The sequence below is a fragment of the Lemur catta genome, chromosome 7 (assembly GCF_020740605.2).
Source record: "Lemur catta isolate mLemCat1 chromosome 7, mLemCat1.pri, whole genome shotgun sequence".
NCBI classification, from domain to species: Eukaryota; Metazoa; Chordata; class Mammalia; order Primates; family Lemuridae; genus Lemur; species Lemur catta.
The window spans coordinates 31072165-31100070 of NC_059134.1; the positions used below are offsets into that span (position 1 = coordinate 31072165).

Here is a 27906-nt window from a genome sequence, read left to right on the forward strand (position 1 = left end):
TTTAAGAAAGCATGCTTACGTTTGCCTTCTATAGCTGCATAGGCAAACCTGTGTAATGTGAACCAATGGAGAAAGAAAAGTTCTAATAACATATTCTGAGTGTTTGCTTTCAAGGAAAAAAAAAATAAAGTAACAGGAGGTATAGAAAATATGAGTAAGGAATGAAAGGTTAAGGAGGCAAATTTGAGAAAGAGCCAACAAGAACTTCTGATGATGGAAGCTCCACTAGTGATATGTCATGCCACCTTCTTTTTCATTCTGTCCGTGAGGATATGGAGTAAATTTTCTACTGGAAAAATTGGAAAAAATAAACTGAATATGCTAAGCTCAGCTCTGCCTTTTCTGCTTGTGGAACAGGCTTCTTGCAGAGACTAGGTAGGGAATGAGGTAGAGGTAGGGTTTGGTTTGGTGTTTTCTGCACCTGGGAAAGTCTTCCTCATTGTGAAATTCAGTTAACAGGCCCGATTGGCTTTCACGGAAAGATTTTCTTCCAATTTAGCCTTTATCAATAATAAAAGTAATTTTTGTATTTATCTCCTATGCTTTTTGTTTTATTTCTCTACTTGTTCAGAGTCTGGACTGTATTTATTGTTCTCTTTTCAGAAACTCTCAAAGTTGCCTACAAATATAGTCCAATATCATTAGATTGATGTTTAAGGTAAATTTCTTTCTCTCAGGTAATTTGTACCTCAACCTTACTAGTTTAATCACTCCCTCATATTTCTCTGCAAATTCCTGCCTCTAAATTTTTGTTCTTTTGTTTTGTTCTAATGAATTCCCTTCATCTCTGTATGCCTGCATCCTGGTTATCCTTAAAGGCCTCTTTCATGTATACTACGAAACTCTTCCTATTTCCCTTGACTGAAATAAATCTCCTCTTTCTTTATGTTTCCATAGCACGTTGTTCCTTTGCTGTATAGTACTATTAATAGTAGTTTTCTATAAAGTACTCATAGGATAGGTGATCTTATCCTATTTCCCTTATATAAACTTTTGAGAAACTATTTTCTTTATTAATATATTTGTATCTTCCTTAACAGCTAGTTTAGAACTCTGCACATTGTAGGAACTTTTTCATTTTCTGTATATTTGAAATTGTAGATTTAGTCTCCTTTCCTCCATGAATTCCAATTACTTTGCTGTTCTATAAATCTTTTGATTTGGTTCTGAAGTTTGGTAATCTGTAGTAATTTAGAAATTTTGCTTAGGTAAAAATTCAGATTGTTGTATGCAGAAGTAAATCATCTAGACTAGTGAGTGAGATTAGCCAATTTTCACCACCTGAATGTCAATTTGGGTGTGTTCTTTGCACATCATCATATTCTTAAATGACAAATATTTGTTTTCTTTCTGAGGAAAAAATGGCTCTTAAAACCAAATGTTAATTCTTATAGCAGTAAAGATAATGGGAAGAAATCTAAAATGATGGTCTTCAGTTGTTCAGTGTGAAGCATGTTGATTTTATATCTCTTCTTGATATGGGAATATAATTTCTTTGGTTCTTTGGTGTTCTAAAGCTGGTGGTTTTCAAAATGTGGGTCATGAATTTAATTTATTGCAATCAGCACTGAAAAATATAAAATATCAGCATGTATTACATGTAAGAAAGATTTATTTTTTTCCCTAAAACTTTTATTTTGGACACACACACACACACACACACACACCCACCCACCCAACTCTCACCATGGGTCAGGGTCACAGAAAAATTTGAAAACCAATGCTTGAAGCTGTGTCTGTGCTGTGTCCTCTTTTCTCCTTATGCCTACATTGTGTCACAGGCTATATACCTATAGCACTTATCCATGGACCCAGTCTGTACCTTATACCAATTCTTCAGCCATCTTTCATGAGCAGGAGCTCTCCTTACCTCAGTCCTTGGCTTCATATGGTGAGACAGATTTCATTCTTTTGTCTCAGCTGGAGCACTTTTAGAATTTTTTTATCTTACACAAATTGAACTTAGAGCTATCACTTACTGCTTACACCTAGAGCCCTGTAGGCCTGTGGCCTCAGTCGTGCCTACTGCTTTGCATTTCTGTTCTGTTTCTGATCCACAGAGATGTTTACCTTGTTTTGAACTCAGGTGTGTTTTATATTATGTATCTTTTCTGTTTGTCCTGAGTGGGGAGATCATGATGAAGTGGAAACTTAATAAGCCATTTTGACTAGAAGGCCTGAACATGTTTTAGAGATTGATTCATGTTAATATATTTTATTTCTATTTCATTCCTTTTAGTTGTTATATAGTCTTTCATCATTTAGCTATCCCATACTCTAAATATCCATTCATTTACTTATGGACACTTATATTGTTTACTGTTTTTCACTATTACAAACAGTGCTACATAGAAGGCCTTATATGTATTTTCTCATGCATATGTGTACAAATTTGTCTCTGGTGCATATCCACAAATGGAATTGCTTATTTATAGAGTATGCACCTATCTTCTTTTACAAATACTTGCAAAGAGATTATAACAATTTATGTTGTTCCAGCAACATGTTCCTTTTCCAATACATAGTATCTGTAATTGTCAAACTTAAACTTTTGCTGGACTAACCAATGGGTAAGAAATGGTATTTCATTGTTTTTATATGTATTTCCATGATAATTACAAGAAAGATCTTTTCATGTTTTTTGTTCTGATTTCTTGTAGTGTGAACTGCTTGTTTATGTTTTTTGCTTTTTTATTAAGGTCACTTGTCTTTTTCTTACTGATTTATAGAAGTTCTTTATGTTTTTAGTCCTCAGTCTTTTATACATTTTCAGATAGTCCCTTACCATTTTTCTAGCCTCTTGTCAGTTGTTCTCCTCAGTATGTAATTCTAGCCTTTTTTTTTTTTTTTTATCCTGTTGAGTACCTGATGTGTATCTCCTTGTGTGTCTAGATAAGACCATTGGAAGAAATTCCTTGATTGTGGATACTGACAGATTTTGTAGTAAACTAACAGGGAGGTGATAGAACCTTTTTTGCTACAAACTACTGTAAGAAATCAAATCCTTGTGGTTTATGGTTTTGCTTATCCCTTTAAGTTAACCTTTAACTTAAATTTTGTCCTTTGAAGTTTCTTTACTTTTTTGTCAGATCATGGATACATTTAGAAAGCTGTCTTTTTTTTTTTTAAGTTTACCTAGCATTTTTATTTTCAATGGTATGTATGGTTGGTTCATATTCCTGGAAACTGAAGTTCCTAACATTTAATGCTTTCCATTTCTCTCCATCCTATTGCAATTATTATTTCTTGTAGGAAGCATTTTCTGACCCAAGGTCAACTCAGGTATCACTAGTATGTAGTTCTATACCAGCCTTTACTTTCATAGCACTTATCTATATTGATATTGCTTAATTGTCTTTCCCCCTTCTCTAGACCGTAGTTTCTTTGATGGTAAGGACCATGCCTGCCTTACTCATTATAATCCCAGTGCCTGGCATCATGCTTGGAACACAGGAGGCACTTACATTGTGTTAGGCTGCCATCCTCTCTTGCCTAGATAACTGCCACAATCTCCTGACTGGATTTGTGCCACTATCTTGTTCTTCTCCAGTCTTTTCTCCACACTTGAGGCCAGTTTGCTCTTTTTGTAATATGAAGCTGATCATTTTCATGAGTCTCCATTGCCCACAGCATAAAACCCCAACAACAGTTCAAAATGGCTCATGTGGCCTAATCTCTGATTATTCGACAACCTTGTCATTACTTGTCGTTACTTACTCACACTAAGTTTTAGCCAGTCAGAATTACTTTGTTTCCTGAAAGTCCTGTGTTTTCTCTTTCTCTACGGTTTTAAGAACAGGCTGTTATTCTTTCTACCTTGAACATCTTTATCCTCCCCCACCCAAAAAAGAAAACTTAGCTAATTTCTGATCATCTTTAGGTCCAAGACTGTGCATATTATTAATACTTCCTCTAGGAAGACTTTGATCCTTCAGTGTGAGAAGGATTTGTATTCTTTGTGCAGCTTTAGTACTCTGTATTTCTGTCTTCAAAGTACGTATTAGTTATATATTGTCTGTATTCCTCACGATATTCTAAGCTATCAAGGGCTGATCAGGATTATTGGCATTTACATCTTCTACATCCAGCATAATTCTGAGACATGGTAGGCATTCAATACAAACATTGAATGAATGTGAATTTAGATATTATTTCTTGCAAGTTACATGACATATGCTAAGAATAGCATATGTTAAGAAAGTTTTAATTGATTTGTCCAGGGTTACAACTGTTAACTGGGTTACAGATTTATTATTTTTTATTTTTTTGTAGTGGGTTTATTTTTAAAATCTGACCTCTGAAAATGTTTTCTTCTAGTCCAAACTGCTAGAAAGAGAATTGAATCCATATTGGAAGGATGGTGGGACAGGTCTTCCACCAGAAGACTGTGTATCATCGATTAGTAAAGGTATTCCTATATTTTGATTGTAGACACACAGACATTTCTTATAATTTGGTATTACAGAAGGAATGACTCGAGTTTACATGTGGCAAAGCATTGATAAAATATTTGCAGTCTTTTGAAGCCTTATTTAAATTATTAGTACTTTGGAAGATTGTTTTAATTATGGATGTATTTGGGAATAAGTTGATTAAATACATATTTTTATACTTGATAATGTTCTCATTTGAGTTTCTATTTAAAATGGCTTAATACAAAACATGATTCTGTGAGGATATAATAATGCATTTTGTTTGTTACATTCTATAACAAAATATAAAAAGTACTAAGTCTGTGAAATTTCATGAAAGTGATGTATAAACATTAAAGATGTTATCTTCAGAAATTCCTACTTTGCTAGCATTCATAAAATTTGTCTTGATCTTAGGAGAGTGCTGTTATTTTCCAGCAGATGGAGACAAAATATTTGTGTCATATAAGCATACTTAATAACATAATTAAGAAAATATTTATATGCCCATTAAGTGTTACATTTACATCTCGATGAAAAGTTTATTTAGTTTTGATTAACCAAGCATATAGATTATGTATGATAAATTACATGATGTTATCTTTTCATCTTAGTGATTTATTAGTAGGATATTTTCCTGCTTTTTACACATTGCTTATTTTTATTTTGGCTATTTGTTAAAATTTTTTTTTTGTATTTTATGTAGAGATGTCCCTAGAGCCACCTTACAGGTTTCTTTATAATTTTATCTAGCAGTTTTACTGGAGTTATGAGTAATTGTAACAGTTTCTTTATTGCCTTTTAGCATGGGCAGAAGTGTTTCTGTTGGGTTATGCAATAGTAACTGTAGTCATACAAGGTTCTCTTTGAAATATTGTTTTATAGAAACTTAAAAAAAGTTTGGGGAACCATAAGCTAGCTCAGTGAATCATTACCATGTAGGAAGGATTTTGTGATCCATGCTTTCAGCATTCCTATTGTCCGAGGACAGTCAATAAATTTATCTTTGGGGAAAACCTCGAATTGACAAACCTAGTTTTTGGACATTTGCAGTTGGAGAAGACCTGGAATTCTGACTTAGGTAATATCTTTTAGCTGGCTGAAACAGCAAAGTCAAAGAGACTGGGGGGAAAATGACCTTACATAAAGCTTTTAGAGAACCCTTCTCCTTTGTTCTTCATATTATGGTTTCACCACTTTCCTTCCCCATATTATATTTATTCAAAAGGAGGAAAAATGACAGAAAGTTTCTGTCAAGAAGCTCAGATCCCAGAGTTGAAATTACGTTTTTAAAAATGATCAGGTTTTACTGTGTATGCAGATCGTGTTAGCATTCTGTTTAGACCAGTGGTAGTGCTGAAACTGTGAGGCACCTAAAAGTGTTGTAATTTCAGTATGAAGGAGGTAAAGGTGACGGAGTGTTGTTAAGTTCTCAGACTTTGGAGTCAGTCTACTTAGGATTAGAATTTTGGTGTTTCTACTTATTAGCTTTGTGACTGTGGGAAAATTTCTGAATCTCTCTGAGCCCAATTTATTCATTTGTAATAGGGAATAATGTATCTATCTTATATAGTTATTGTGAAGTTTAAATTAGAAAATCTGTTAGCACAGTATCTGGAATATAGTGAATACTCAAATAATGTTGATGATGTCAAATACTTGTTTTATGAAGCTTTTATCAACATTATTTGGGTAATGATTGAGGTGTCATATTTTCAATAATTAATTTTGTTAATCTTGTTTATTTTTTTCTCAGAGAAAATTAGGTGGAAAAGTTTAAGTAAATCATTTTCAGAGCCCATACACAATTATTTTAAATCACACCTTAGTAATGGGAATATTTGTATAATTTTATAGTTTACATAACACATTTATATATCAGCTTATTTTTATAGCAACCATGTGAGGAGAGCAGAGTAGATGTTATTATTCTAATTGTTACAACTCAGGAAACTAAGGCTTAAGCTGACTTTTCTGTTGTCATGTGAATAGTACTAGAATCTGGGTCCTCTGATTCCTAGTCCAGGGTTAGTTACCCTGGATTCTTTAGTAGAAGACTATTATTTCTTGCCACATACTTAGTAGAAATTTTTGCTTGCAGACACTTTTGATAAGATTTTGTTCTTTCTATTGATTTTTCCCCCCCTGTTTATTTTTTGGCTTTCTCTGCTAGAATCTTTGAGTTGTACAGACTTTCAAAGGTGGTTTAAATCAGCTACCTTATTTTACAGATGAAGAAGCAAAAGTCCAAAGAAGTTAATGACATGCTTCAGATCTTACAACTGTTTAATAGTAGCAGCAAGACTAAGATCTAAGTCTCCTGATACTTAGTTTATTGTTATTTCAAAATTAGCCTGTCTTCAGAGAGAGGGGGAATATAGCCCACATTCATTTGGTTGTATTTTTTTTTTTTTATTTCAGCTTATTATGGGGGTACAAAAATTCAGGTTGTATATATTGCCCATGTCCTGCCTATCCCCCTGAGTCAGAGCTTCAAGTGTGTCCATTCCATTTGGTTGTATTTTGTGTATAACAGTATAACTTTGAACTATGATGGAAGCATACACTGACATACCTTAATTTTTCCCTTACTATAAAAAACAGATTTGAGATATAGTATATATATGTAACTTTGCTGTATACCAGTGAATTTGGTATATTTAGTTGATGTATCTTTATTTCAGTGTAGAGGACTTGGGACCATGCCATATTCATGTTTTTACTTCTTACTGTGTTTAATAAGTTTTCATATTCATAGTAAATATTCACTAAATATTTGTTGCTTGAATTTTAGGATAGTATTTCAAATTGGCATTTTTTGTTTGCTTTTATATATTAAATTTGGTGATTTTTTAAATTAAAAATACTTCATTATTACCATCTCTAATTATAAAATTAATAGTACTATTGAAATAGGACATATTAGCAACTAAAGATGACTTATATAAATATCTAAAGGTGTGAATTTAACTTGCGACTGAATTGGCTAAAATTTTTATTCCTGTAAGATTTCATTTTTAAATGTCAGTATGGAGAAATAAAAGCAGTCTTACTTTTCCTCTGATATTTTTTTTTGTCTGAGCTATGTTAATATTTTGGTGATTGTTCAGGAACTTTTCACTATGCCCATCAGCATTTTATCAGTTCACAGATAATTCTATGGAATAAACAATTTAATTATATAGCTGATACATTAATATAGGTATTTATTACTATGGATTCCTTTTATGTATCACTGTGTAGATTGCAGATTTAGACTAAGTTGCTTGGGTGATTGTACTATTAATTTTGATCTTATAGACTGTATTAGGAAAAAAAGAACAAGAGTAAAATAAGCTTTGAATGAAAAGTGAAATCACTGAGTTAACTAGAGGTCTAGGTTTTGCAATATAAAATATTTTAGACCTGTAAAGAAGGGCCACTTTATCTTAGAAGACATACTTAGTAAAGATAAACTTTTGAGATTTGAGTGTGGGAATGGAATTAATTTGAATAGAATTAGTTTGAGGATTGGAAAATCTCTTCTTTCTTTAAGTAAACTTTATTGAAATCTAGCATACATAGAAAAATACACAAGCCGTTAAGTGTACAGCAGACTGATCATTTTTACCTAGCGAAAACAGCTGTGTAATCAGCGCACAGTTTGAGAAACAACATTATTAGAAATCCCCTTTGTGGCCCTTCTAGTTGGTGCCCTGTCATGACACAGGTAACCACCATCCTGGTTTCTAGTACCAAAAATCAGTAATGTCCTCCTTTGTTTCTGGCTCCTTTTGTCCACATTTTGAGATTCATCCACATTGTTGTGTATAGTTGTAGTTTGTTCATTATTCTTGCTGTATAATAGTCTATTTTAGGAATATGTCACAATCTATATATCCCTTCTACTGATAGTGAACATTTCCTGGGTTGTTTCCAGACTGGGATTATTGCAGATTGCTCTTCTATGAATATTCCTGTACATGTCTTTTGGGGTCCACATATATACATTTTTGTTGGTTATAGAGCTGTGGTGATCTTATAGCAGCCCTGTTTTGGGGCAAGGAAAATCCGGAACAGAATTTTGATTTAAGTAAGTCATTTAATTTCCTTTACATGTATCAAAATGTGGTGTGTTTAGAAGGAAATAAAACCGGCTTAATAAAGTTTGTTGAAGGCATTCAAATGTTCCTAATTGGTAATCATGACTAAAGTAAGATAATTTGTTTAAACATCCATTTTAGTATTATCTTCCATAACTTCCTTGTTTATTCTTTATGCTACATCTGAGATAGCTTTTTCCTTTCTATGTATGTGCCTTTATTCATTATTTATTTCTGGGAATGTCCTCCCTATTCTTACCTTTTTTTATAGAAATTCAGCTCATTTTCTTGAGTCTGATTTGTTGAATTTTCCCTAAACGTCCTAGTTAGAAATAATTCTTCACTTTTCTTATTGTCTATAACCCTTTATATTGTATCTTTTTATAGCAGTTGTCACATATTTGTCTTCATTGCAATTATTTATATCCTTTTATCTTATTTTCTTAGATTGAAATTTTCTTGAAGAAAATTTATCTTTTCCTTCTTCATAGTGGCAAAACTCTAGCTTGCATATATAGTCACTCAAATATATGTTGAATTTTAAATGCACTTATGATTTTTATATATTGAAAGAAAAATATTTAATTTTATACTTTAGAAGTCATCATAGAAGCAATATTTTATGAAAACCACATTAAAAGTTTAACTAACATTTATATTGGAATTTAGTTTCAGTAGTAGAAGATGGTGGATTAAGCTGGCTAAGGAAGTCTTATCAGAGAATGAAGGAACAAGCTGAGAAACAAAACAGAAATTTTGAGGACATTGTAGCTGAAAGATATGGAGTGAGTATCTGTACTAAGGAGATATATCTTATTATCAGAGTTTATGTGAAAAATTAAGTGTCTTTAATTTTATTTTGTGCCATGAATTGATATTAAATTTCATATCTTTATACTGCTGAAGTAATTTTCTGCTTTTTGCTATTATGTTGACTTACGTATCATATTTTTATTGACATAATGAATGTAAAATTTAGGTACATAAAGGTAAAGTATGTGTGTTTAATGTAAAAATAACATTTTCTTGTAAGAAAATTTAAATAATGCAGAACAGCCTGCATACTACACCTCTGGAGATAACCACTGTTGAAATTTTGGTAGATTCCAGAGTTTGGTATATTCTAGAATTTTGGTATTTTCTAGAGTTTTTTAAAGAGTATTATGAGTATATATACTCTTAAAACAATGGAGCCATGTGGCAGTATATGATATTTTGGAACCAGTTCTTCCATTCACCACATATGGATAATCTTTCTATTTCAATAGTTATTGATGTCTCCTTTTTTTGTTTTCTCTTTCTTCAATTTCCAGAGGAAAGCAGGCTTAGAAAGTAGTAAGATTTCAGGCTGGGTGCAGTGGCTTATGCCTGTAATCCTAGCACTCTGGGAAGCCAATACAGGAGGATCACTTGAGCTTCAGGAGTTCAAGACTAACCTGAGCAAGAGCAAGACCGCATCTCTACTAAAAATAGAAAAATTAGCTGGGCATAATGGCACATGCCTGTAGTCCCAGCCTTTTGGGAGGCTGAGACAAGTGGATTACTTGAACCTAGGAGTTCCTGAGCCTAGGAGTTTGAGGTTGCAGTGAGCTATGATGATGCCACTGCACTCTATACTTGGGGCAACAGAGTGAGACTGTCTCAAAAAAAAAAAAAAAAGAAAAGAAAAAGCAAGTAGTAAGATCTCAAAACTATAGGCATGCCAAAAAGAAAAAAAGGGAGTAAAAATCATTTGTCATCTTAAGAGAATCTTTAACATTCATTTTAGAATATAGTTTTCCAGACTATTTTTTTTCCCTGTGTTTTATAGTAGGCTCATAGACTATACCCTGTTTCTTTTACTTACTAATAGACATAGTTGGATGCCAGTAAATACATACATTTTAATGACCTCTTAATATTTTCTTATATATTTATATTTTTATTTACTCCTTCCGCAATCCAATGTTTGTGAAGTTTTTTTTCTTTAAGTTTTGAGATTCAGGAATTAGAGGTTTTTCCTTGTGTAAGTCTTTCTTTGCCTCCCTTCCCCCCAAGGCTACTGGGTGAGCTCTTCTGATCTGGAAAATCAGCTGAGGGAAATTTTCTTATAATTTTTTTATTAATGCTTTTCTCCTATTATCTTTGCTCCTTAATTGTGAAAGTACTAGTACATGCATGTTAGATTTCCTAGAATCAATTGTCCATGTGTCTTTTTTCTTATAACTTACATTTATTTACTGTCTTTTCCTAAAATATAGAGAATTTCCAAGCTAATTTGGTTTTCAGCACTTTCTGTTCCTTCTGTTCAGTGTATCTGGGCAATTTTTTTTGACATATAGTTTTTCATTTATTAATGCAAATCTTTCTTGTTCTTTATCTATTCTTTCTGTCGTGAGAGTCTGTTATGTTTTAGCAATACAGTAACTTCCTGAATCTCACTACCAGTAGGGATTATTTTTTTAAAAGTTCATGACACTGGTATTTTCTTTTTCTTTCTTTCTTTTTTTTTTTTCTTTTGGAGACAGAGTCTTGCTCTGTCGTTTGGGCTAGAGTGTAGTAGCATCACCATAGCTCCCGGCAACCTCAAAATCCTAGGCTCAAGCAATCCTCCTGCCTCAGCCTCCCAGCTAGCTGGGACTACAGGTGTGTGCCACCAAGCCCAGCTGACTTTTTTTTTTTTTATTTCTGTACAGATGGGATCTCACTATATTGACCAGGCTGGTGTTGAATTCCTGGTCTCAAGCAGTCCTCCTACCTTGGCCTACCAAAGTGGTAGGATTACAGGCATGAGCTACCATGTCCGGCCCCTACTATTTTCTATTTTATACTTTTTGTTGGTGCATAGCGATTGGCCTAAGTGGCTATCCTTTTGAGATCTTTTTGGTTATTTGGTAATTTTTCATTGTTCATTCATATTTTTTTGAAAAGTATTTATTTCAGAGTGGGATGATTATATGGACCTTCCCCCACCCCTTGGTGGAGTTTTCATTGTTCCACTTGGCAGTGGGTCATTGTACAATGGCACGTGGGGTCCAAGTCACTGAGATTTTCTTAATTTTATATATTTTTGCTTAATTTTTCTCCTTTGTAGTCAATGGAAATATTTCAGTCAAAATTGGAAGAAGCTGAAAAAACTGCATCCACAAAAGAAGATTATAGGCGAGAACGGTGGAGGAAACCAACAATTTCAGATAAAGCACAAAATAGTCAAGAAAGTAGGAAATCAGACTTGGTAAGATATAGTAGCAGTTCAAGGGATAGATATGCTACAACAGATATTGTAAACAGTAGCAATAAAGATAAGTTTAGTGGTGCTGAAAAAGATAAGAGATCTGCATCTTTAGAAACACGTAGAAGAGAATCCAACCCAAGGCAGAATAAAGAGTTTTCTTCCCTTGGAAATTTGAGACCTAAGTTTTTGAGACCCTCTGATGATGAAGAACTGTCGTATCACAGCAAGGGTAGAAATTTTGAACCATTTAGTTCATCTTCAGCATTGGTAGCTCAGGGTTCTTTTCATTGTGGTTTTCGAAAACCCACTGAGACCGGTGAAGAATGTTTGACATCATGGAGTCAATCTGATGGAAGAGGAGATAAGAAACATTCAAATCAAAAGCCATCGGAAACCAGTAGCAGTGTTGAATACCGACACATTTCAGGAGATGTGACAGAAAAATTACAAGATGAAAGCTTGAGAGATGACCCTCAAAAAAAAGAACATCTGCAGGACACAAAGTCTACATTTGCAAGGTATTTTATCATTTGTTTTTTAACCTGATAAGTGAATGTTAAAGTCCAGAGGGTTCAAAGAACTGAATATATGTTTAGAACATTTATTATTAGGTAACGACTGTGGTCCCCCGTTTCTTAAAATTGATGGAAGAAATAAGATATGCAGATTTAACAATACAGTAGTATTTTATGGATTGCATTTATTTCACAGTTTTGTTTTAAAACAGAGCTAGAAGAATTCAATAGCTATATTTGCTCATAATTTGTTGCTTTTTTGCAGTTTAAAAAACTGAATGCGTCAAGCCTTTAAATGGATGTACTGCAGGAGATATTTTGATACATTTTGTTACCAATGCCATATTACTTTCTAAGGAAATTATCTTATTGTTGTGTATGATCATAATAATAAATACTACACGTCTGTAAGAGGACTAGGAGATTGAAGGAAAATGTGATGCTATAGCTCAAATATGAAGTGACAAAGACGTGCCAAACATCCTGCAGAGGGAAGCATGAGCTATGGTTGTTTTGCAGAGAAAGAAATTATCCAGTTTGGGCAATTGACAGATTTTAAAGATAACGTTACTTTTAAGTGTAAAATAAGGTCGGCTAGTGATTGCACTGGTAATGATTAGGACAATAGGTAGCAACTAATTTTTTATTGTACCTGTTAAGATTTACGTAGGACTGGGTCAGAAAATAAGGAAACACAGCTTGAGTGGGATCAAACCTAGGAAAACTTGATTTAGCTCTAGGGCTGGTCCTCTTGGAGATAGCCAGAAATAAAAAATAAGTGTCCTAATGATAATGACAAACTTATACTTGAATACTCATTAAATATTAATATGTTAAAAAATACCACCAAGTGATTGGGACACTAAAGGAAGAAGTTTTAGGAAATAATAGAAATCAATGGCAGTAGTAAGATGTGAGCATTGCAGTTTGGGGTTGTGAATCTTATAAACCTGTTTTGTTAATGACTCTATCTGAAGCAGTGGATTATAAGGCACAGTGTGTAATTTTCAGTGGGAGCGAGCTGGCAAAACATGAATGATTGAGCCCCAGTCAAATGGGCTCTGGTTCAGGTCAGGGCTTTGCTCCCAGGAAACTGAAGGAGAAATCCAGTTGTAGTGACTGAATAAACATGGCAGGGATTAGTGTATAAGGCTGTGTGCATATGTAATTGTCCAGGCTTCACTCTAGATAGCCTGAGTGGTAGACTAAATTCAAGTTCCCAGTTGCTAGTATGATGGGGTTCTTATTTCCTTATATTATTAGGGTTGAATTAGCATTTGGACCATCTGTAGGTCTTGACTTCTGTGAATGTAGCTAAGCAGAGTATGCAAAGTAATTTTACACTGTTAATATTCCATCTGGTTGTCTGATTGCTTCATATTTGATTGTCTTATTTATATTGTAAGCTTTTGATAGATATACTATAATACAGGCACTCACTAAAAGCTGTGTGTGTGTGTGTGTGTGTGTGTGTGTGTATTATTGATTTGAAGATAGTATTCTTTGTTAGCTGTGTTGATTTTGGAAGGTTTGAGGCTTTCCATGAATTCCATGACTGGCTGGAGAGGGAAAGGTAAATCCAGGAATCATCCCATATATGTGAAAGAAATAAAAAGATTCCTGAGCATGTTGAGTGGTGTAAAATAAGAGACCAAGATAGGACCTTGAAGAATGCCTGGAAAGACTCAGTGAAAGATGGTTTGAAGCTGTTTATTTGCACATTATCCTGGGAATATGTTGAATTTTTAATAAAATTTTTGGAATTCTAGGGAGCTTTAGAACAAATGAATTTTAGAACTAGAAAAAAATTGTAGAAATGATTTAGAACTAGAAGAAATCATAGTCTGATGCATGCATTTTGCAGATGAAAGAAACTGAGGGAACTGAGGGTGTGACTTGCACAATGTTATGTAACTAGGGTTTTCAGATTTTTAAATGCAAAATTATAAATCCCTTGTAATATTATGCTAAAAATATTTGTTTACCTGAAATTCAAATTTAACTGCATATCATGTATTTTATCTGGCAACCCTGAATGTAACACTTAACCATTTCCTGGGTCTATGACCTTTTATAAGAGTTGACGCCTGATCTCACTCTACTTCAGTTTCCTTATCTTATAACAAGGATACTGACAGGACCTACTTCATAGGGTTGTTGTGTGAATTAAATACACATGGAAAACTTAACGTGGTATCTGGCGCATAGTAAGTGTTCCATAAATCTTAGCTATTGTTGTTGCTATTAATATTACAATGGATTTAGTTATTTGCAAGGCTTATATTCCATGTCTTTCAATGCCTATTTAGTATGCTTTCAAATAAGGTTAAAAGGAGAACCACAAATTGACTTTGAAAGAAGAAATCTTTTCTTTTACACACTGATTATGGAAAAGTTATTGATACCCTTTGTGAGAGTACTTTAGAATATGAGAAATGCTGACCCATTAAAGATATAGGAGAGAGGAAGAAAGATATATTAATATAAGCTGCAAGAAGTGAAGAATTTTCAGTTGAAGTCTGGAAAATACTTTTAGTCTATTGTAAAATGGGTATTGGAATGTACCATAGGTCAGTCTTCCATACTGTAGAAAAGTTGTAACAACTAATATCTTTGTCTAGCATGAGTGATAATGATTCAAAAAATTAGTAGAATTGATTTTATTTCTTTGTATTATTCATATATTTTTATCTTTTCTGCTGTTTACTTCAATATTATTTTGTAAAACATTAACCCATTTGTAATCATGTAAATAATAAACGTATATGTATAAAATTTAAACAGTGTAGACAGAAGAGTATAAAACAAGAATATATAATTTAAGCAGAAGAGTATAAAATGAAAGAGTAAGTCTCCCTGTCTTGTCACCCCTAACCCTAATCCCACTTGTCAGGTTAACAATGTTAATAGTGTCTTTTCAAAATTTTTTTAGTGCATTTGAATATGTATAATATGTATATTTAACTTAATATATAAAATTATATATAGATAACATATATAAAAACTTATGGAAGTTAAATAGCTTTATGATGTGGATACTATTCTGAACCTTGTTTTTTCTAGTCAATATATCTTAAAGGTCTTTTCACCTGAGCCCATATGTACCTACCTTTTTTATTTTAAATGCTCTTTAATATTCTGTTGTAAAATGTAGGTATAACCTAATATTTTTTACCAGTCTCCTATTGATGGACTTTTAGGTTCTTTTCAGTTTGTTGCTCTTACAATGCTGCAGTTAAGTTTTTATGTGTATCTTTGCATACTATTTAAATATAGCTGTAATGTAAATTCTAAGGAGTGGAATTCTCAGGCCAAAAAGAGCATGCATTTTATTTTTTATAGATTTTGTGGTATTAACCCATTTAAATTCTTACAGTCATGTATGAGAATGACTTTCTCCTACTTCCTTGCCAATAGCATTACTGAACTTTTTTTATCTTTGCTATATATATAGTTGAGAAACAGACTCTTTCTTTGATTTTAAGTATGGGTGAAGTTGGCCATATTTTTATGCGTTGTTTCTTTTTTGTTTTGATTTCATTTTTGTTAAGTAGTCATATGTTTTGCCTACTTTTTGAGTTGTTCTTTACTTGTGAGAACTCTTTATATTTGTCATGTAATGCAAATAGTTTTTTCATCATTTGTAATTTTCCTTTGTTCCCTCTTTCTTTTTTTTCATCTATTTTTTCCTTAATGTGATCAAATCTATCATTCTTTATTTTTTTGTTCTTGTTAGGTCCCTAGTAGAAAAATATCTGCCAGTAGTGGCCCATGTGGTTAAGAACTTTAAGCTTGTTATTATTAGAAATGAAATGTGCTTTTGCATGTATTTTTTTGTTGGAAAATATATTGGCTAAGTACTTTCAGGAATTTGGAACCTAGAGTAGTATGTATATGAACAAAAATTGTGATAGCCTTATATTTTATTAATTTAATATCAGAAACTAACTCATTTTATATAGTATTTTAACCTTTTGTTGTCATTCTTGGAAGAGTTTGTTATTGTCACCCAGAAAGGCAAGAGACGGATGTCAGGTTTTGAAGGCTTTGAGTATAATCATGAGATCCTTAGGTGAGTGAGCAAACAGGAGAACAACTGGTAAGAAAAGAATAATTAAGAGAGATCTCTGAAAGCTGCCAGCAGGAGAATAATGCAGTCATGTGTTGTTTAACAATGGGGATATGTTCTGAGAAATTGTCCTTAGGCAATTTCGTCATTGTATAAAGCTCATAGAGTGTACTTACACAAACCTAGATAGTATAGCCTACTATACACCTAGGCTATATGGTATAGCCTATTGCTTCCTAAGTGACAAACTTGTAAGCATGTTACTGTACTGAATACTGTAGGCAATTATGACACAATGATAAGTATTTGTGTATCTAATCATGTCTAAACATAGAAAAGGTACAGTAAAAATATGGTATTATTCTTAGGGACCACTGTTGTATTTATGGTCTGTCATTGCCTGAAATGTTGTTATGTGGCACATGATTAATTGCAATATACTCCAGGTTTTTGAAATGTCATTGGGCTGAAGCCCTTTTAATTATTTCTTCCTCAAAAGTGTGTGTGTGCGTGTGTGTGTGTGTGTGTGTGTGTTTTAAAGAGAATACATTTTAATGGGAAAGTAGGATTTGCTTTTTAGAAATTAATTATAAAGAGGACTTTTGAAATACAGCAGTAATCATGGAAGTTGAGAAACGCTTGTACTTTTTTCTTTTCGTAGGATAATTTTAAGTGTCATGGTGATGTTTCTTGCAAAGCATCTGCTCATAATTATAAATGCTTAGAGAAAGAGAGGGCGAGTCTGTTCCCTGCTTTTTGCTGCAGAGCAACGTCTTCGTTGCAGCATAAACAAAATAAAATAGAATAATATATTCTTCAGTCATTTTGTGCCCCAAAACTCTCATTTTAATGTTTTTACTTGACACCTATTACTGTTATATTAAATGTGTTGAAGTAACTGTTAATATTGAAAGTACTAGTATAAGAGATGGTCAGAATTTTTGTATATCATGTCCTTTATCATCATCTACCTGCTACCTACTAATAAACAATTTAATTCTTGTTAGAAAATACTCAAAAAATAATTTGTTTGGAGTATTCCATTTCATGACAGTGGAAGCCACCTCTTTTAAAGGTCCCTTGAGATTCCAGTTATCTTCTCGAAACTGTGGGCTTTGGATTGACTTTACCATTGCTCTTCCTTGACTGAATATGTAAGCTTGCATACTGAGAAGTGCAGGGAGGAGGAAAGTAAAATGACAAAGATGTGCCATTTGGATGGACAGCAACAGACTTTTTTGACAGCTTAATCAAGGATATTTTTGTTGTAAAAGAGTGTATAGAAGCAAGATTTCAGTAGACTAAATTATGTGTTATGGAATGGTAGAGATAGAAGTTATATGTGGGAGATACAGGTTAAATGAAGTACCTCTCTTTCTCCCTACCCTTTTTTCCTTTTAAGGTACAGATACTTGAACATGTTTATATTCAATGGAAAAGAGTCAGTATCCATTTTAGAAGTAGGAAAACATATAGAGATGATAGATGGGGCAGTTGAGCAAGATCCTCAAAGTTAGTGTGGATGAATGTGGGGTCCAGTTTACTCATACAGTAGAGTAGGTGGATTAGCCTCCTACTAATGTTAAATGTTAAAAGAAATGGGCAATGTGGCTATAGATTATGAGTGGCAATGGACAAAAATTTAGGAATTTTTTCATGATGACTTATGTCAGTGTTTTTTGACTTATGATCTCCAGAATATTGGTAATCCTCTTGGTTTATATATGGGCCACAGTGAGTTTAGTAGCTTCAGGAAAAAAGTGATGCAACAGTTTGCTTCACACACAGCTCACAAAATTGAAATGTCTTCTCACTCATTGTTATGACTGTTACTACTGTTAGCTTTTTTTAATCCCAAAATTTTGATGAACCTTTGGAACAAGATTACCCTAAAATTATTTGTCCATGTACACATCATAATTCCCTCAAGTGATTCCTGGATACTGACAGTTTGAGGAACAGACTATTTTTTACACTCATTTGGATTTGAAAAACTGTCTGGACTGGTGTGACAAGGAATGAATTAACAAGGGATGGTTATTTTTGCATTCGAGGTGTCCCTTGGAACTTAAGTTGGCCTTTGATGAATTCTTTCTGCTACTCATCTTATATTTACTGAATGCTTCTATTTTCCAGGCCTGACTGTATAAAAATAAATATGACATTATATTGCCTTCAAGGAACTCATAATATAGGAGAGGCAGTAATATAGATATGTGAAAAATACGGTACATGAACGCCGTGATAGTTAATAGTCACAGATACAGATACTCCTCAACTTACAATGGGGTTACATCTCAATAAGCACACTGTAAATTGAAAATATTGTAGGTCAAAAATGCATTTAGGCTGGTCTGAAGGTAGATAGTTATCTCACTTGATTGTTCACAGTCAGTTACAGATTGAACTCCTTGTTCTGCTATTTCGCTCCTGCACTTAACTACTCTAAAAAAAATGCATTTAATATACTTAACCTACTGAACATCATAGCTTAACCCCGCCTTACCTTAAATGTGCTCAGAACACTTACGTTAGGCTGTAATTGGACAAAATCATCTGACTCAAAGCCCATTTTATAGTAAATTGTTGAATATCTCAGCTAACTTACTGAGTGCTATACTAAAAGTGAAAAACAAAATGGTTGTATAGGTACTCGAAGTACAATTTCTACTGAATGTGTATCACTTTCACACCATCATAAAGTTGAGAAATTGCAAGTTGAATCATTGTAAGTCAGGGACCATCTGTATAAGTATAGGTTCTTATAGTTACAATAGTTACATGCAGGAAGAGGGAATGAGCTTTTCGGGGATAAGATTAGGAAGAATAGGGTCCAAGAAAGTTGGGTAGGGAAAGTTGTAAGGTCTTGAAGGATTAAACTGTTAGGCAGTAAATGGGAAGGGGCAACCAACTGGGAGAGAAAAACATGGAGACATGAGACAATATTGTGTAGTTGAGTGTTTGCAAATAGTATTTTGGAGTGTGTGATGCAGTAGCTCCCCCAGGACAGATATATCTCTTTCTAGTCTTTATATCTCTAAATCCTGGTAGAGTGCTTACCATGACTAGCCTCTGGATAATTTATGAATATGGTTGAGTGTGAGGAAAATGAGTAGGCAGGCCTATAAAGACGTATGACTATTATGCACCCATAATAATTAAAAATAAAATATTAAAAAATGAGTAGGCAGATATTGCAAGTGCTGCTTTGTACAACTTAACCATGTTTACAAGTTGAATAATATTTTATGAATGATAGGAAAGAAGTATCTCAAGTATTTTAAATAGGCCATACTCACATTTTAAAGAGATTCCAGAAGCAATGTGAAGGTTAGATTTGGAAATGGAACAGACTTGAGGCAAATATACTGGTTAGGAGGCTGTAGCTGAGAGACAAGAAGTCCTGAACCACAGGAGTGAATGTAGAAAGGGAGAGGAGGAGCTTATGGCATCCATGGTGCAGTGATGAAGCTTTTAATTCTGTGGCCCCTTGAAAGGATTTACTTACTACTTATCTGTGCACCAGCTCTGGACATTGTACTTTTTAACCTTTTTTGAAAAGATTTGACCATTGGATTTTAAGCATGGTGAATGGAGAACTGATTGGAGGATTCTCCTGTGACTCAGTAATTAGCTTTCAGTGGCAAAGGAAACTAATAATAATTGAGCATCAGGTTAGGTACAGTGTTTAGAATTTTGTTATTAATACATCACTGCAATTACTGTAAGGTTATACATTTCTGCATTTAATTGTGATAATGTGAGGGGAGGTATTAATCATTTTCTCGATTTTATAGCCTCAGATACTTGCCCAATCTCATAAAGCTAGTACATGGCAGAATCTGGACTTGAACTCATGTCAGTCTGACTGCAAAACCCCTTTTTCATAATACTGAGAGGGATTTCCCATTTCTTGTAAGGAAGATGCAAGGTCATGATTGATATTATAAAGAAACAACTTTTAGTTCTTCATGAAAACCTTGCATTAGAACTGTGAGAATTTGATTAGTACTCTGTTTTTAGGGATTTATACTTTTATTTTCACTCATATCTATTGGTAGGTGTGACTCTATTGCCATATTGACATTTGATATAGGAGTTTGTGTTAACAACCCCTAAAATTTTTCTCCTCAAAAGAAGGAGATGGATTGATGGATAGCTTTGTCTTTCATTCTTCTGATCCTGTCAGACTTAAGTTTGCTTGCAAGATGACTTACTTTTTAAATGATGGAGCTCAATAGATATTGTGTAGACTTGTTCCATACCTGGATTATAGTAAGCATCTATTGGAATAACAGAGAAGGGTTTGTAGAAATATCGGGGAAATCATCTCCTTGTCCTAAAGAACCTTTCATCAGTTCTTTATTTTCTCCATTGGCTTGTGTTGAGATGAAAAATGGATGAACTAGACATAATTTTGTAGAAAAAAAAAAAAGCCCTGCTCAGGTACAAAAGACAGAAGGAAAAGCAGCCAAGAAGTTTTTCACTTAGGAAATGGGAATTTAAGAGGTAAACCCTGGAGCAAGCCAACTGGGGAATAATTGCACTGATACTCTTTAGGAAGAGAATAATGGAGGTTATTTAATTTATTTTGTACTATACATACATGTAAAATTTAATATCTATAATGTCCACATAATGGACAGAAATAGTAAATTTTTTAAATCAGAGAATTTTAGAAAATCATTTGAATGGGAAAGAATGCAAATTAAGAAAAGTTGTGTTGATTAGTAAGTAAAACAGATATTATTGGGTTGTCTGAAATTCAAATAAATTAATTTACAATACAATAAAAGTGACATGTACCTCAGAATTTAATTTGCAAAAATTATTAAAAAATATTTTCCATACCAAAAAAATGTAACTGATTATATAAGCAATAACTCTACCCACAGAAGCATATAAAAAGTAATAATATTCTCCTGCTTACATTAATGCAGTACCCCTACTGTTTGTTTTAATTGTTTTTTAAAATGTAGACTGAAAGAATATGAGGGGAATGAAAATATGCTACTTTCTAATGGTGCTTTATCTCAATATTTTAGATATCTTAGTCTAAACACCAGAGTATTGCCTTTCCTTTCACCAATATGAGAAGAAATGGTTGTTCTAGATATTTTGTAGAGATTGTCTTTTTTAAAAAATTCTAATGCCATCTGTTAAATGATTTCTATTTTTTTAATGCCAGAGAACTTCACTGTTAAAAAATAATTTCCATGTATTGTTGTTAGGTCAAGTTTTGATTTTGAGAACCAAATTTATAGAAAATATGATTTAAGGTTAATTTTAATAGAGTATTATAAAATCTATGAATTCAGGAAAACTGATCATGGATATATCCTTTATATTTGAAATGATGACAAGTTAGATATAGTCTGCTTTTAAATTTTCTTTATGACTCCATTTTAAGGTTTTTTTTTTTAAACTTTGAGGTATAATTGACATATCATGAACTGCAGATATATGAAGTGTACATTTGGGTAAGTTTTGAAATGTGTATATTCTCATTAAACTATCATCCCTACAAGTTTCTTGGAGCCCTTTCATAGAATCTCTCACTCCTGGCCTTCTCATACTTCTACACTCCACCCCTTACCCCTGGACAACCACACATCTGCTTTCTTTCATTATAGGCTACAGTTGTCCCTTGGTATATGTGGGGAACTGGTTCCAGGACCCCTGAGTATACTGAAATCCATATATATCCAAGGCCCTGCAGTTGTCCCTGCAGAACTCACTTATACGAAAAGTCTGTCCTCCATATATGTGGCTTTAGCATCCTGTCAGTGCTGTACTTCTGATTTGTGTTTGGTTGAAAAAAATCCACATATAAGTAGACCCACACTGTTCAAACTTGTGTTGTTCAAGAGTCAACTGTAATTTGCATTTTCTAGAGTTTGATATAAATGCAATCATACATTATGCACTCTTTTTTTGGTCTGGCCCCTTTCACTCAGCATAATTATTGTGAGCTTCATTCATGTTGCATATATCAATAGTTCATTCCTAAAAAATGGATAATATGCTATTGGTTTGTTTTTCCATTCTCCTACTAGTAGACATTAGGATTATTTTTAGGTTTTGTCTATTACAAATAACACTTCTCTGAACATTCATGTAGAAGTCTTTGTATTGACATAAGCTTTCCTTTTGCTTGGATAAGTATCTAGGAGAGCAATAGCTAGATCATGTGGTAACTGTTTAAATATTAAGAAACTGCCAAACTGTCTTCCAAAGTGGTTGTACCATTTTATATTACCACCAACAGTGTATAAGAGTTCCAATTTTTCTACATCCTTGTAAGAACTTGGAGTGGTCAGTCTTAATTTTGGCTATTCTAGTGGATGTGCAGTGTATATCATTGTGGTTTTAATTTGTATTTCCCTCATAACTAATAACTACTAATGTTGAACATCTCTTTATGTACTTATTTGCCATTGGATATCTTTTTTGTAAAGTGCTTAGAATGTGTAATGATGTTAACTCACTCTTTTTTTTTTTTTTAGAGACAAGGTCTTGCTCTGTTGGCCAGGCTGCAGTGCAGCAGTGTGATCATAGCTCACTGCAGCCTCAAACTCCTAGGCTCAAGTGATCCTCTTGCCTTAGTCTTTCAAGTAGCTGGGAGTATAGGTGTGTGCCAGCATTCCTGGCTAATTTTTGTATTTTTTGTAGAGATCAGGTCTTGCCGTGTTGCCTAGGCTGGTCTCAAACTCGTGTCCTTAAGCAATCTTCCTGCCTTGGCCTCCCACAGTGCTGGGATTACAGGAATCCTAGCGTATCCACTCTCTTTATTAGTAATTTATATCTCTTCTTTTGATCAGTCAGGCTACAGGTTTGTCAGTTTTATTGTCTGAAAGAATTAGCTTTTGGTTTCATCAAATTTCTTTATGTGGTTTCTGTTTTCTATTTTATTTAATTCATTCTACTTTTTATTATTTCTTGTATTCTGCTTGCTTTGGGTTTAATTTGCTTTTCTTTTTCTACTCTCTTAAGATAGAAATTTGCTATCATATTGATCTTTGTTTCTACATGCACAAATAATGTCACTGTTTTTCCTATGACTGCTTTAAAAATGTTCTCTTTTACCATAACTTTTTAACAATTTGATTATAATGTGCCTTTGTGTCATTTTGTGTGTGTGTGTGTATAGTTTTCTTGTACTTGGGATTCCTTGAGCTTCTTAGATCTGTAAGTTTGTAATTTTCAACAAATTTGAAAAATTTTGGCCTTTGTTCTGTTTCCCATTTGTTTTAAGGACTTTAATTACGTGTATAACGGGGTACTTAAGGTTGTCCCACAGCCCTATGATGTTCTTTTTATTTTTAAAAATTCTTTTCTCTGTGTTGCATATAGAATTTTGCATAAAGAACGTTGCTTCAAATTCACTAATTTTTACTTCTGCAGCCTAATCTTCCATTAATCTTATCCAGTACATATTTTATCTCAGACATTGTAGTTTTCATCTGTAGAAGTTCATTTCAGGTCTTTATATCTTTGTTGTATCTAACTTTTGAACATATAGAATACAGTTATAATAATAATTTTTATTATTCTTGTCTGCTATTTTTCACATCTTTGTCAATTTTGGGTTGATTTTGACTGATAGTATTTTCTTCTAATTATGGATTATATTTTTGTACTTATTTGCCTGTCTGATTATCATTGAATGAATACTAAATATTACAAATTTTACCTTAAGTGCTAGATATTTTTGGATTTTTATAAATATTCTTGAGCTTTTTTCTGGGACATGGGTTAATTGGAAACCATTCGATCCTTTTTTCTATCTTAACATTTGTTAGGTGGACCCAGAGCAGCATTTAGTCTAGGGCTTATTATTTCTCACTAATGAAACAAGACCTTTGATACTGTACCCAGTGGTTTCTGAATTATGAGCTTTCCTGATCTGGCTAGTGGGACTTGACACCGTTCCCAGGAGTGCTGAATACTGTACCTCTAATCCTTTGGGGTAGTTCTTTCCCTCACTGGGGGGCAGTTTCTTGTGGAATACTCAAGGAGAACCCTCTGCCGTTCTCTGGGATTTTCTCACTATGCAGCTTTCCTCTCTGATATTTGTTCAGTGAACTCTAAAGTACGTCGCCTTCACTCAGGAATCCTTCAGGCTCTGCCCGGGTTCACTCTTCCTGCACTGTAGCCTTGAATTCTTTCTTAAGGTAGTAAAGTGGGGGAATCTAACCTTGGCTGGAGTTTTCTCTGTTTTTGTGTGAGACTTCCATAGTGTAGGTTTGGCACATGAGCTCAATTTTAAACTAGTTCGTGTTATTTAACTATATGGTGTGTTCTGGACTGACTTTGCAAAAGAGCACACAATCATAGTTTTTATTCTTTGAATGCAGTTAAATATATCATTTCTGGATTATAGTTTCTTAGATTATCATAATTTGTCACATTGAATGAGAAGAGTTTCCTAAGATGTGTAGAATTATTTGTTTCCTTTTTAGAATTATCAGTATGGCAATATTAAATAATGAAGAATAGTTGATAAATACTGTTACTGGGGTTTTGATCAGTTACTATAATTGCCATAGGTGATTATGACATTGTAACAGAGCACCTTAAACTGTTGCTATGTGGTAGAACAGTGAGTTTAATTTTTATGTATTAGAATCATGATCTCCTATTGGTGCTGAATGCTTTGTTGAGGTCAGTTAAAATAACATTTAGATCTTAATATTGGTACTTGCGTTGTACCTTTATTTCATATGCTCTTAATCTATCCTGGTCCACCAGTAGTCCGGAAGATGAGCCCATTCACATCCTGAGTGTTGATGAGAAGAACAAGTTGGGAGCCAAGATTATCAAGGCAGAGATGATGGGGAATATGGTAAGATTATTAGATGTTGTTCTTTTGGAGAATAGTGATTAACTATTTAAATTCTTATGAGTACTTTTAGAAGTTCCTCAGTAGTGTGGATGTAGCACACTGTGGAAATAACTGCTGCTTATTGATTTCTTAAAGAAATTCTTGAACATTTCTAGGAACAGCACTATCTGCCTGCTTCTAAATAAATAATCTACTTTCTCTCTCACATTTCTGAAATTTAAGACTTTAGGGAACTGTGTGCTCTTAAATTTCTTTTTTACTTCGCTATTTGCTTTGTTCTTTTTTTTTTTTTTTGCCTGAGCAGCCATTCATCCCAGCTATTTGCTTTATTCTTGCATTTCTAACTTACTGAGCATATTTGAAGGAGATAAAGATGTCACTGTTTTTTTTTTCCCCATTTTTAGTCATTATTAAGAATGCTTATTACTTTCTTAAATCACTTTACTTAGGAACCCTAAAAAAATGAGCTTTTAAAAAAAGATGGTTCAGTCATTTATTCAAGTTTTAAGGAAATGTGTTTGTGTTTGATACTGTGTTAGATGCTTTGTATAGGCTAGCTCATTTAATTCCCATAGTAATGTTTGAGTTAAGAGTGATTTACATCAGAATTGAATAGAAATAGGGATGATTTTGTGAGAGCTGCATTCATTCATTCATTATATTGTCACATGCCTGTTAAAATAATATAACAATAAGATGTATATATTAAAGTGCTCATGGCAGAGTGGCACAGCCAGGTAGCTTTCCAGGTTTTAATGGAATAGATTCAGTCATGTTTATATGTGTGCACTCATCTCAAACCCAAATATAAGTGATCTTTAAGTAGTCTTCTGTTTTGGTATGCTATCGGTACAATACTGTTTAGTAGAACAAATGGTAGCCAAGCAAGATGTTTCTATTAGTTTATATGTCTGTTAAAAGGCATATCTTGCATATGCTGTTCTGTCTCTGTGAATGTGATCCTTGGTAACACTGAACTTGGACTCGACCTAAAAATTGGTAAGGATAAACCAACAACAATAATGATAGCAAGAAAGTGAAGTTTGAGTTTTGTTAAGTACAGAGAGGCATTAGTTAAAGTAGTGAAAGAGAGGTCATCTAGGTAAGAGTTAAAATATGTGTTCCTGTATTCATGGAACCACTGCAGTGGAGCGTGCTATTCTTTGTCACATAAACCTGCTTATTCAATTTGTTACTTCCTGGTTTATTGATTTATATGATAGTTTTATATTATATAAATTCCTATAGGTTTCCTAGAGTAAAATTGAAACATATTCAGAATTTTTATCTAAATTACTTATGAACAACAAAGAAGGTAGTATTTTAAATCATGTTTTGGCTGTCTTACTACAAATAACTACAGTTGTAAGTATTGGAAGTTTATAATAGGTAAGAAATTATAAAAATGTCATTCTTAAGGTTATGTATTTCTTCCATCTCCCTTTCTCCCCCAAAATATATGTCCTTGTAATTATTTATCTTCAAAGCATAAACAAATACCACAGGTATTTGAGAAATTTGTAACTGAGACAAATTCATTAAAAAGGAATATACTAGGCTGTAAGTTGGTAATTGAAATTAGATGATGGCTACATGAGTGTTAGTTATGCTATTTTTCTTTCTGTGGTATAAATTTGAAATATTCTGTAGTAAAGACTTAAGCTACATATCATACCAATTTGTACTTTTTTTTTTTGAAGGAATTAGCTGAACAACTTAAAGCTCAACTTGAAAAGGCAAATAAATTCAAAGAAACTATGACACAGATATCAAAAACCGGGGAAGAGGTAAGTAAGAAAGTTTGTTTGCAGGCATGCAAATTCCTTGTATAATACTACTACTCTGCAGTGGCAATATTTTAATATGAGATGTGTCTGTATCTGTATCTGTGTCTGTGTGTTTGTATGCTTATTTGTTTGCTCATTTTAAAAATTTATTTTCATAAGTATTCTCTTACATTCCACCAGTGTGCCCTGGTAGAAAAGAGCCTAGGCCTTGGGCCAAGGAGATCCTGCTTTTATTCTGGGCTTAGCTTCTTACTGACTGTTTGACCTTATACAAGTAAAACTGGCCCTTAAATTTTCCCCTTACAGAATGAGAGACTTGAATTAGATATCCATTTCATATAAAACAAATTACTTTGTTCTATGATTCATTCATCCATCTGATAGTGAACAAAACAGATAAAAACACCTGCCTTCATGGAACTTTCATTTGCGAAGGGATAGAAGGACAATAAGTGATAAAACTAATAAATAAATTATACTGCATATTAGAAAGTTATACATCCTATGGCAGGGTAGTGGAGATTTTGGGTGACAGGTGGATTGGTGGCTTGGGGCACACAGGTCAATTCTCATTGAAAAAGTGGCATTGATGTAAAGACTTGAAGTAAGTGAAGTAGTGATTGTGTATCAGAGTGAAGAGCACTCCAGGCACAGGGAACATAAAATGTAAAGGCCCAAAGATGGGAACATGTTTGATGTGTAGGAAGAACAGCATGGAGACCAGTGTTGGAATGAGAGAGGGAAGTAGGAGATCCAGGTTAGAGAAACTATGGGAGGTTGGATCATGTTAAGCTTTGAAAGCCATGATCGGGAATTGAGCTTTTATCCTGACTGAGAACGAGAAGCTATTAAAAGGTTTTGAGCAGAAAATAAATTTTGACTGGACCATTGCTTCTCTATTAAGAACAGTTTGAAGGAGAATAGGGGCAGAAGCTGGAGTGTAGGCTGGCTTTTGTAATAGTGCAGATAAGAAATTATGGTG

At 33.5% G+C, this 27906-nt stretch overlaps 1 protein-coding gene across 1 annotated transcript in view; it reads left to right on the plus strand.

Annotated features, from left to right (window-relative positions):
- The window catches only part of CWF19L2 (CWF19 like cell cycle control factor 2), a 95707-nt gene that overhangs the window by 16047 nt on the left and 51754 nt on the right, over window positions 1-27906 (plus strand). Inside the window, exons 6-10 of the mRNA XM_045556682.1 lie at window positions 4318-4408; window positions 9164-9279; window positions 11568-12226; window positions 25044-25137; window positions 26838-26924. Coding sequence (XP_045412638.1) covers window positions 4318-4408; window positions 9164-9279; window positions 11568-12226; window positions 25044-25137; window positions 26838-26924 — 1047 coding nt within the window. The remainder of the gene's footprint in view (window positions 1-4317; window positions 4409-9163; window positions 9280-11567; window positions 12227-25043; window positions 25138-26837; window positions 26925-27906) is intronic.